The sequence below is a fragment of the Clarias gariepinus genome, chromosome 2, assembly GCF_024256425.1.
Source record: "Clarias gariepinus isolate MV-2021 ecotype Netherlands chromosome 2, CGAR_prim_01v2, whole genome shotgun sequence".
In the NCBI taxonomy this organism is placed as follows: Eukaryota; Metazoa; Chordata; class Actinopteri; order Siluriformes; family Clariidae; genus Clarias; species Clarias gariepinus.
The window spans coordinates 30,031,294-30,043,265 of NC_071101.1; the positions used below are offsets into that span (position 1 = coordinate 30,031,294).

Sequence of the window (11,972 nt, forward strand, 5' to 3'; positions counted from 1 at the left end):
TTGTTGTATGTTTCTAGGCCATATTAAGATTTCGCACTTTCAAAACAGAGTTAAACGACTAATTGTTTCATCCATATCGTCCCTTAATGTTAAATCTCAGTTTTAAACAAAGCCGGTAGAGCGTTGCCATAGTAACGGCTGTGCGTTTGAGGGAGGGCGCTCTGAGAAACCGGAAGTGCGTGTCCTTCTAATCCGTCTCACGTAAGGATGGCTGACGACGAGACCGTCAAAACGGTGAGGATTTCATTAAATTGTTCGTTTTTGTTCACTCACTTTGAAGTCATTAGAGCATTTAAATCATGATAGCGAAGCTAATTTAATCTGGGGTGCAGTTAGCAGCAGAGAGCTGTGCACGCGCACACAGACAATCAGCTTTCAGAGGAAGTCGGGTTAATACCAGTCAGACTACATGGACCGAGTCTGGGACTTTTTCCAAGATGTGGTTCATTCTGGAAGTTCTAAACCGTCCCATAATATAAGGGGAAAAAAACAACAACAACAATGACCTGCTACGTCAGATCTCTCTCACACACACATACATTGGCATAAACACTATCTAGTCCTGAAAGGAGAAAATCGATCCTAAAGCAGCACACAGTGATGTTCACTTTAAGCCTGTTAGACTCTTATAAGCTTAACATCACTTACATTCAGACTTTATTCACCAGAATTGCTGTCTGCTGAGCTTTTAAACTAAACATGAAACACAGAGGATAAGCATGATCACATTTTAACCTTATTGCAGGCTAATGGTCATCTCAGTCTGTTCAAATAGTGACAAAAACACATTGTGTCATGATTTATTCATGATTAAATACTGTGTACCTTGAAAATCATCCCATCCAGTTAAATATAAAATTTAGCCCCCTGACAGGTCCTTAATTTGATTCTGAGCTTGGGGTGCACACCGTGTGTTTGTGTGCATGGCTTTCCTCTGGGTGTTCCAACTTTGTTGAGCCTAAATAATATAATAGCTTATTTTTTGTGTTAATAATATTATATTAGTGCATAAATAACTAAAGCATTTAGGTTTTCCTGCATAGACTATCAATTCATACATCCTGTCACAAATCTTACTTAAATAAATTTAATCGTTGCATGTTTTTAGGATTTTGTACAGTTTTTTTTTTCTTTTACATTAATTTGTCAGTAAACAGCAGTTACTGTCATGCTATGTGTAACAGAAATGGATTAGTTTTCATGTAGTATTGGGTCACTGTATTTCGTTTTCTAGTGTGTTTTTAATGTTTTGATCTATTTGTTGACTTTAGGAGGCTTCACTACCTGTGGCTTCAAAAGCCCGTCCTAAAAAAGGTATGTACATGATGTCCAGGGTTTAGTGTACAAGGTTCCAGCATAATTAACTAAACTGTTCAAAAAGCTAATTTCTAATGTTAGGGAAATTATGCTGCTGAATTGAACATTGCATAAATTTTTTTTTTAGTTTTGGAAAGTGTTTTTGAGGGTGCTTTAGAGTATACCGTGTGAGCAATATTTATCAGGTTTTTTTCCATGACGGTCATGCTTCCCTTTACCCTTCAGATGGTGCTATTTGTTAAGTTTTTACCCACAAGTCTCTTCTGGATTGGATTAAAGCTCAGAGAGAAAAGTCTGTCCTATATTAGAACGGTTTGAGAGCAGCAAAGTGATGTAGAGATGCTCCTGTATTGTGGAAGGTCCAATTGTTTTGATGTCTTTTAGGACTGGGAAGTGGGAGCTGTACAGTACATGCTCTAATGCACTGAAGAGACTCAGCAGGGTGGCATAAGCAGCACCTAACAAAATACTTTTGATGTCTTACTGGCTTTATTTAAACCGTGCCTCTACCTCCTGACATCTTTTAAACCTGATTAAAATGACCGTGTTGTTGCAGCAGACGGATTGGAAAGGTTCATAACACAAGGTAGAGCTAATGTAACTTAGTAGTGTTGTTTTAAATCCAATATATTATAATTTCTTTCTCAGCCCCAGAGCTTCCAATACTTGAGAGGAGGAACTGGCTGATCCATCTACACTACATCCGAAAGGACTATGAGACCTGCAAGGTGTGAGCTCTTCTTCTGCTGGCAGCTTCTCCAGCCTCTGCTATTCCTGCTTTATCCCTTAATAATGTTGAATATGCTTCAAATCTTCTCAGGCGATAATAAAAGAGCAGCTGCAGGAGACTCAGGGCATGTGTGAATATGCCATATATGTCCAAGGTAACCTCAAACTGCATCCAGTTTTTAGTTACTCTACGCAAACCTGCATAACCTGCATTTCAGTGTTTTTGACTATACTGTAACATTTCGATAAATGGTTTGATAAGATGGATGATGGGGTAACCGTGTGATGTGTACCCCTTGCAAAAAACTACTACTTCACACTGTAATACCAGCTGCCTTCAATATTGTTTGCATGTGTGTAGCTCTGATCCTGCGTGTAGAGGGGAAGATCCAGCAGTCTTTAGAGCTGTTTCAGAGCTGTGCCATCCTCAACCCCACAAGCTCAGACAACCTCAAACAAGTGGCTCGATCTCTGTAAGCGTCCTATGTTGATATACATCTTGTTTTTTTGAACATTTGTTGATTTTATCAGAAAAAAAGTAATTTGTGTGTGATTAGTTTTCTCTTAGGGAAACATAAGGCTGCCATTGAGGTTTACAATGAGGCAGCTCGGCTCAATCCGAAAGACTGGGTAAAAGTCCTAGTACTATTAACCATAACTCCTTAACCAAGAACTTAACACCCTGTAGCACAAAGAGTTCATTTCAGTTTATTTGCAGGAAATCAACCATAATCTCGGAGTTTGTTACATCTACACCAAGGACTTCAAGAGTGTAAGTTTGTGCCAGTGTTGTAATTTAGGTTAGTCAAAATGTTTTACATGGCTAATGTTTATGGACGTCTTACCAACCCAGCTACGTGTGGGTCCTCACCAACCTGTTGCCCTTAAAAATAATTGGACAAACTGACTGATAAGCAGTTTGATGGACAGTTGTGACCTGTTTCTTTGTTATTTCATGAGTACTTAAGGAGAAAAATGGTCTACTGTTAAATTTGAGTGTTGAATTTGCATTTGGTATCTGTTCATGGGAGCTCAATATGCAGTTTGAAAAGGTCTCAACTCAAATAAGGGAGGCCATTTATAGGCTGGGAAAAAAACATACGGTACTTATCAGAGAGAGCAAAAATGTCAGAAGTGTCTAAATGAAGGATTTGTTACATTCTTAAAAAGAAAGAATGCGCTGGCGCTCTCGCCAACACCAGCAGGTATTAAAGTCCATAGAAGACATTGATGGGGAGGAGCTATCTTATTATCATTTTCAACATTTAGCCAAGTCAGAAACAGAGGTAGCCGTGTCAATTTCAAGGTCTACAATCAAAAGGTGCTTTCATGAATGTGCATACACCTTGAGACACTCAAGAACAGAATGGCCTACTCAGTTCTCATACATAATTAATTTGTACTGGAATGCTTGGAAAAGAAGAATATAGAAAAAGTAAGGAAGGGCTCATGTTTTAAAGCATACTTTATCATTTGTCAAACATGGTGGAGGCATGCCAGTGTGCGACTGCCAGTGGAACTGGATCACTGATGTTTATCAATGATGTGACTGCTGATATAAGTAGCAGGATGCTAGATGCAAGATTCGAATGCTGCAAAACTGCTAGGGTTGCACTTCACAGTACAGATGGATAATAATCTAGAACTTACTAGTGAAGCCAAGGTAAAAAAATATTTAATGTTCTGAAAGGACTGAGCTGGTCACATCACTGCAACCCAATTAATCTGCTTTTCAATTACTGAAGACTAAACTGAGCACAAAAAGATTCATTAATTAAGTATTAAAAATAATCCTATTGTTATTGATTACTTTACGAAAGACCATTCAGATCAATCTGGGACAGTAAAATTTTGAATGGTGCAAACATTTATAAAAAACTGTCGTTCCTGTGAGCATTCCGTGAATTGAACGATTGATCCTTGAAAATCTGTGGATATATTTCCCTCCAACTTTCAAAAGAGACGCGTCTGTCTGTGAGAATGGTACAGTTCATTCAGTCCAATCATGACTTCTGACCGTCTACCTTGATGGTACCCAAGCACTACTGAAACACTTGGATAAGTGCAGTGGAAATGTAGAGAAATAAAAATAAATATCTGAGTTTGGGTTATTCTGCATAATCAGAAGACTTGACCAGCCCTTGAAGTTTGTGGTTATGGAGGGGCTTTGTACAAACTTTGTACAAAAAGGCTCAAAATGTACAGTGGGGCAAAAAAGTATTTAGTCAGCCACCGGTTGTGCAAATTCTCCCGCTTAAAAAGATGAGTGAGGCCTGTCATTTTCATCATAGGTATACCTGAACTATGAGAGACAAAATAAGAAATCCAGAAAATCACATTAGGATTTTTAAAGAATTTATTTGCAAATTATGGTGGAAAACAAGTATTTGGTCAATAACAAAATTTCATCTCAATACTTTGTTATATACCCTTTGTTGGCAGTGACAGAGGTCAAACGTTTCTGTAAGTCTTCACAACGTTTTCACACACTGTTGCTGGTATTTTGGAACATTCCTCCATGCAGATCTCCTCTAGAGCAGTAATGTTTTGGGGTTGTCGCTGGGCAACAGAGACTTTCAACTCCCTCCAAAGATTTCCTATGGGCTTGAGATCTGGAGACTGCCTAGGCCACTCCAGGACCTTAAAATGCTTCTTACGAAGCCACTACTTCGTTGCCTGGGCGGTGTGTTTTAGATCATTGTCATGCTGAAAGACCCAGCCACATTTCATCTTCAATGCCCTTGCTGATGGAAGGAGGTTTTCACTCAAAATCTCACGATACATAGGCTTATTCATTCTTTCCTTTACACGGATCAGTCGTCCTGGTCCCTTTACAGAAAAACAGCCCCAAAGCATGATGCTTTCTCCCCCATGCTTTACTGTAGGTATGGTGTTCTTTGGATGTAACTCAAAACAAGTTGAGTATTTACCAAAAAGTTCTATTTTGGTTTCATCTGACCATATGACATTTTCCCAAATGAAATGAAGTTTGGAGTGTGACTGTTTGAGGTTGTGGACAGGTATCGTTTATACTGATAACGAGTTCAAACAGATGCCATTAATACAGGTGACGAGTGGAGGACAGAGGAGCCTCCTAAAGAAGTTGTTAAAGGTCTGTAAGAGCCAGAAATCATGCTTGTTTGTAGGTGACCAAATTCTTAATTTACCGAGAAATTTACCAATTCATTCATTAAAAATCCTACTATTTTCTGGATTTGTTTTCTTACTTTGTCTCTCATTGAGGTATACCCATGATGAAAATGACAGGCCTCTCTCATCTTTTTAAGTGGAAGAACTTGCACAACTGGTGGCTGACTAAATACTTTTTTGACCCACTGTAATTCCTGAATGCTGGATGCAGTGTTTTTTTTTTGTTTTTTTTTGTCGAACTCACTTAAATTAAATTTACATAACATCACTATTGCTTCATGTCAGATGTACAGAGGCAAAAATCTGAACATTTTACCACTGTTCAAATATTTGGACTTAACTGTATGGGTGTGATGGTCAGGTTTCTAAAAATGCTTTATAGTGTACTTAAAGGGAGACTATTATTTATTATTACCAGGCCATGAGAGGAGTATAATAATAAATGTCTTTGGAACAGTGGTATATGAAGGCAAGTTGAAAATGTAGAATTTTTTTAAATTTAAAAACCTTAGATTATTAATGTTATAGCTGAAATTTACCTTTAATTAACATGTGTTTTTATTCTTCTTCTTCTTCTTCTTATTATTATTATTATTATTATTATTATTATATTTAGTTTGTTTTATGTGGATAATGTCAACTTTGACCAACTGTCTCTCATGCAGGCTGAGGAGCATCTGAACATGGCACTGCAGCTTAACAAGCATGATATGAGTTACATGATGCTGGGAAAGACTTACCTGTTACAGGGAGACACAGAGAGGTCTATTGAGATCTACAAGAGTGCAGTGGAGTAAGTATGTTCATGCATTAATGCCTCTGCAGTACTGCATCAGTCTTTGCCAAAGTGCAGCACTGAGGTAAATTAGTCACCTTTTTTTCTAGCTCTGATCCTTGTTCCTGTGACCTAGAATACAGATGATCAAAGGCGATGAGATGAGACTAACCTTAGATGCCCCTTAGAGATTCACAGCAAGGGGTGTTGGCAGATAAAGTTAATGCTGCTGTAGGGAAAAACAGCATGCTGAGATGAGACTAGAGCGATGTCTGTAATTAATCACATTCACACATGACTTTTTTTTTTTTGTTTTTTTGCAAACTTCCTTTATGGAAAGAACCTTTTTACTAGCTTTGAGTAATCACTCTTTAAAGATCAGAGCCATGTCTTAAATAGATCTGATTAGACATAGCTACAAAAAGAATTACTGATCCTTACCACCTTAGTCGACCTTGTTTGATTAGGAATGTTGACTATTTTTATTGACTCTAGGAAAGAAGGAAGTTGCTCCTTGAAACTGTCAGTGTATACTCTGGCACAGATATAAGAACAACTTTAGGAGAGTAAATATGTCAAGGCAAGCGCATCTGCTGCGAACACAGTAGGTGTCCTCATCTTTACCATGGCCCTCCTGTAGAGCGGCTGAATTAGTAATGCTGACGTGCTTTAATGAGCAGTGCTGGGCTTCTCCTGAAGCAAGAAGCCTTGCTTTCACTCATTTACACTAGAGATAGAAGAAAGAGGGATATTCCCTCTGTTCTTCCTCTGAACCAAAATAAATAACTAACAGCTTGCTGAGATGAGCTGCACTGAGAGAAGAAAGTAGAAGACAAATATGATGCTCCTGGCCTGAAAATGTTGAATGTCTTAGTTGTTACAGAGCAAGACAGGTTGCAGTAATAATCTTCGGTATTTATGGCAAAATATTTAGGTCAGACCTTCCAAAGTTTTCGGACTGGATCATTAAATCATTTGAGACTCCACACTGTAGTGTTTGTGTTAAAGGTTTATAATGGTGTTACACTATTGTACCATCAACATAATAAACGTTTCACCTGGCCCACAGTACTGTGCAAAAGTCTTGAACTACCCCTTATTTGTTCTTGAGGAATAGTTCTTCCTAAAGGACTTTTTATCTACCATTTTCAGCCACACGATGACCTATGAATCATTCAAGCATTATACACATCTAACCTACGTCATGAACCAGTGAGAAACAGATATGCTGATAATTGATCGCGCCGGTGATTAGTATACTGGTGATGCTGAATGCTGAGTGATTGGAACAGATAAGAGGGGAAATGAGGTTGCTGCTGAGGTTGTTCCAAAAACAACCAATTTTTTTTTATTGTATGTTTAGGCACTTTGCAGCGTCACAGTAAAACATTTGTTCCCATTTCTTTAATTTAATCTATATTATGTTATTTAATCTGATATTGGGTCAAAACTTTTGCACGGTAATATATATGTATATACAGTATACTATACACATAATTCTGTTATACTGATCCCGGGGTCCATTGAGCACAAGTTAATGTGTTTTGTAGGTTTTCCCCAGAGAACACAGAGTTGCTCACCACACTAGGACTCTTGTATATGCAGGTCAGTTTTAACACCCTGTTTTTAGAACTTAAAGTTACCTCAGACAGTCCATATTTCAAATCCATAACTCTAGTTTTCTGTACTTCCTCATAGCTTGGAAAATTTCAGAGGGCGTTTGAACATCTTGGGAATGCTTTGACATATGACCCAAACAATTACAAGGTGAGGAAGAACTTTAATTCCTATGTTATTTGTCTTGCCTTTTGAAGTTAAATGTGATATACTCAGTGGGTGTGTTTTCTCCCAGGCCATCCTGGCAGCAGGAAGCATGATGCAGACACATGGGGATTTCGATGTGGCCATGAATAAGTATCGCGTGGCAGCTTTCACCGTGCCTGAGAGCCCACCGCTCTGGAACAACATCGGCACATGCTTTTTCGGCAAGAAGAAATACGTAGCTGTGAGCTTCTGAGCTTTTTGTCCTCAACCGGTTAGAAGATGCCACACTGTGACATGTTTTCTGTCTTTACATTCATTTGGATGCTTTGTTTCTTAGGCTATAAGCTGCCTGAAAAGAGCAAACTACCTGTCTCCATTTGACTGGAAGGTCTTGTATAATCTGGGTCTGGTGCACCTCACCATGCAGCAGTATGCCTCAGCATTCCACTTCCTCAGTGCTGCTATTAACCTGCATCCACGAATGGGTGAGCTCTACATGCTCCTCGCAGGTATTTACGTGTTATGTTTCTTTCCTTCTTAAACTAATAGGGAGAAAAGAATTACATTTTAGTTTATTTAACTAAACTTACATTATGACTGAACTGTATAATGTGACTAAAGCTCTAAGCATATATACAATAGGGAAGAAAATTACACACAACGTGCAATAACTATTATGTAATATAAGATTTCAGAATTTCTGGTGTGTGTGTGTGTGTGTGTGTGTGTGCACACTGGTGCCTCAGAGTCCTGTTCTTGCCTGACAGAAGAGAAACTTCTATTGTTCTTGTGTTCGCCATCAATGCGTTCTGAGATGCCTTTCTGCTCACCATGGTTGTAGACTGGAAAAAAATAAAAGCTTAGCAAGTACAAATGTCTTGCATATATTATGTTTTCTACAATAAGATTACATTAAACCACATTTAAGATCATTAAGCTTATTTCTAATAATTTTTTAATTGACAGATAATTTAGCTAGTTTTAAGAACATATTTCTTATAAAGAAGCAAAAGGGACAACCCATGTTAGATGTTTTGGAGATGAAGTCAGAGAGGACAGATTGAGGTGGTTTGGACATGTTCAGAGGAGAGATTGTGAATATATCGGTAGAAGGATGCTGAGGTTGGAACTGCCAGGCAGGAGGTCTAGAGGAAGACCAAAGAGGAGATTTATGAATGCAGTGAGAGAGGACATGAAGTTAGTTGGTGTAAGAGAAGAGAATGCACAGGATAGAGTTAGATGGAGGTAGATGATTCGCTGTGGCGACCCCTGAAAGGGAACAGCCGAAAGACAAAATGAGAAAGAAAGAAGAAGCAAAATTCTCTTCCAATAGAACTAGACATTTTTGCTTATGATCTTAGTAACATTTGACTAGATATAAGCTTAAATCTTAGTCTTATATTTGGTTTGTTTTAAACTTGTTTCAAGAAATTATAGATAGCTTGCCTACATTCAAGCATATTTCGCTTGCTATGATGTCAATTGTTGGGCGGTAATCGAAATCAAACCAGTATGGAAGAATGAAGAGGAGAGTGGCCAGGCTGTTTCAAGATGACAAGAAAGCTACAATCACCAAGTAACCACTCTTTACCAACATGGGGAGGAGAACAACATCTCAGAAAGCACATCACATTGAACCATGTCAAGCTCGAGGGCATGCAAGCTGATTGGATTTCTTTTCATTTACCCCTCTTATAGAAGTTTATTCCTCTGAAGACATGTTTGTTTGGTTAATCCAGGATTCATTTATTAATCAAAGAAGTTTTAGATACAGAGTATTTGTGTGTTATATCGTGCTGGTTATTTATTGTTAAATTCAGATTGATTGATTGTGTGTAGCCTGATGAGTAGAACCTCTATCGTGGTCTTATTTTGCTCCATACTGTAGGTCTTTAGGTGTTGAGTAACAGTTGTTCATGTCTTGGTTTGTAACAGTCGCCCTGACCAATTTGGATGATGTAGATAATGCGCGCAGGTCATACGAACAAGCCGTTCAGCTCGATGAGTAAGTATTTAAAACTTTTCAAACAACTGCAGTGGATTTAAACAGAATTGAAGGGGACACACAGTTTGATCTCTTGCAGGTCCAACCCTCTAGTCAATCTAAATTTTGCAGTGCTGCTGTATAATCAAGGAGACAAAAAGGCAGCACTACAGCAGTACCAGGAGATGGAGAAAAAAGTTAACATGATGATCGAGCGAAACAACAACACTGAGTTTGACCCTGAGGTAGGACAACACAAATACAGCTCAGATTTGGGTTTAAATGACATCAAAGATAAATGAGCTAACAGCTAGAAAATTTTAGAAATAATATCAGTTTAGTTACCTGGTATTGACACACAGAGTGATGTGGGTCTCTGTGTTCATACCTGCAAGTACTCCATATTACAGTACATATCTGTTCTCTATAAAAGCATCTGCCTACTCCACAGCTTGTCGAAATGGCTCATAAAATGGGTGCAGCCCTTCAGGCTGGGGACAACCTATTCTGGTCGAAACCAGGCAAAGAGACTAAGAGCAGCCAGCGCTCGTCTTCCAGCAAGCCGCCGTCTTCCCAGCAGCCCCTGGGCTCCAATCAGACCTTGGGCCAGGCCATGTCATCTGCTGCAGGTTACAGCAAAAGCATGCAGCTGGCTGCAGGTACAGCAAAAACAGCATCCTGACACTTTCTATATGAACCTGGGTATGTCCTTTGCTAAGTTGCACATTTTAAATTACATATGTATTGGGTTTAAAATTTTTAAGTGAATCATGGGCACTCTCATTGATTAAATCAGTGTTGATTAAAGTAAAAAGTTGTGTTATGGTATTAAACCCAAGTTTTCGTTTTTCAAATAATAATGTATACCATAGGTTTACAAAAATCACCTAATTACTAAAATAACTCTCTTGAATGACGAGGGATTTTTAAAAAGTCACTACGTCACAGTCATCTGTGTAAGTCATACAACATTTTTCTGCTCATTTTGCAAGATATTGCGGTCATAAAAAAACGTACATGTTTAGCTCACAGAGATATTCTAAACCTAGTGGTCATAATGAGAACTGAATCAATTTCGAATAGAAGCCCTTTCGGGCAGAAGTGAGAGGAAGACGACTATATTTGTCCATATACATTTCAGTAAAAGTCTTTTCTTCACACATCCCAGCATGTTAGGAAGCTGAGGTCAGAGCATAGGGTCAGCCATAATACAGCGCCCCTGGAGCAGAGAAGGTAAAAGCTATTCACTGAGAGGTGATGATTAGCATTCTAAACTTTATTAAAGTGTTATTTAACATGATTAGATATCATTCTATAATCTATTATCATTATTAAGTCTATGTTCTATTAACTACATTTAGTAATGACAGTCTATTTATTACAAAGTCGTCCAGCCACACCAAAATCTACAGACATGAGCCGCTGCTGCTTTCTGGTTTTGTCCGTCCTAAACGTTCTTCTTATCCCCTGTGTAGAGCCAGATATAGAGAGAGCACCAGCACCCCCCTCTGAGCCTCCAGGAGAAGCTGAAAACGATGGTGATGAAACAGCCGAAAATAGTAAATCAAAGAAGAAGAGCAAACCCAGAGGACTTGCAGAGTAGAGATTCAAACTGCTTCTTGTTAAAGTGCATGAAAGCTTTATAGAGTATTTGCGTATGTATATGAATGTATAGAATATTTATTTATTAGGCATATCGTTTGTACAAAAAGGTTTTTCTACAACTATTGCTTACTTGTTGTTTTAAGAGACCGCCACATCCAATTTTTCCTCTCTCTCTCTCTAATTTACTTGGTCATGTCATTAATCCAGTCTGAACCTGGAGCCATGCAATCACTCCACACCACACTGTGTAAACACAATCAGATGTGCGACTCAGGAATGATGAGACTTTTACAGACATGGCTTATTGTCCTTGCTGTGCTGCTTTAAACACATTAACAGGGTTTTTCATGTATAGAGCGTCATTTGTAACACTGACATTGTAACGTAAAACATTTTTAAATGCAGATATGCATTGTGTTAATAGCATTGTGCTTTTCCAACCTCTGTATCTGAGCTAGGTGAAAAATAAACAAGTACAGCTTTAAGCATTTTCCCTCCTTTGCAGTTTAACCTGATTTTCAATTTAGAAATTTCTTCACAAAAAGAATATCAAAAGAGTAGATTTTGGGTTAAAAGTATTTTTTTATTGATATAAAAAATACCCTTAAAAGCTGTAATTTATTATAACTCTTATCATAATGTTCTTTT

The 11,972-nt window shown here is 38.2% G+C and overlaps 1 protein-coding gene across 2 annotated transcripts; it reads left to right on the plus strand.

The window, feature by feature from the left end:
- Window positions 1-184: 184 nt before the first annotated feature.
- Window positions 185-11,874, plus strand: bbs4 (Bardet-Biedl syndrome 4). Of its 2 annotated transcripts, none has more exons than XM_053490768.1 (16): window positions 185-234; window positions 1,272-1,314; window positions 1,966-2,045; window positions 2,138-2,201; window positions 2,408-2,519; window positions 2,604-2,676; window positions 2,765-2,818; window positions 5,862-5,989; window positions 7,522-7,576; window positions 7,670-7,738; window positions 7,824-7,976; window positions 8,073-8,244; window positions 9,671-9,740; window positions 9,820-9,964; window positions 10,171-10,378; window positions 11,195-11,874. In XM_053490768.1, the coding sequence occupies exons 1-16, from the start codon at window positions 208-210 to the stop codon at window positions 11,320-11,322; spliced, it is 1,581 nt and encodes a 526-aa protein (XP_053346743.1). In that variant the 5' UTR covers window positions 185-207; the 3' UTR covers window positions 11,323-11,874. The 2 variants fall into 2 exon arrangements, with proteins under 2 accessions (XP_053346743.1, XP_053346751.1); XM_053490776.1 differs by lacking the exon at window positions 11,195-11,874 and adding an exon at window positions 10,888-10,940.
- Window positions 11,875-11,972: the final 98 nt, after the last annotated feature.

Bases quoted from the DNA above. Each gene is read 5' to 3' on its own strand.
- bbs4 (XM_053490768.1), top strand. From the start codon at position 208: ATGGCTGACGACGAGACCGTCAAAACG. The intron at 2,202-2,407 runs GTAACCTCAAAC...GCATGTGTGTAG, and splicing joins ATATGCCATATATGTCCAAG to CTCTGATCCTGCGTGTAGAG. The intron at 2,819-5,861 runs GTAAGTTTGTGC...TCTCTCATGCAG, and splicing joins ACACCAAGGACTTCAAGAGT to GCTGAGGAGCATCTGAACAT.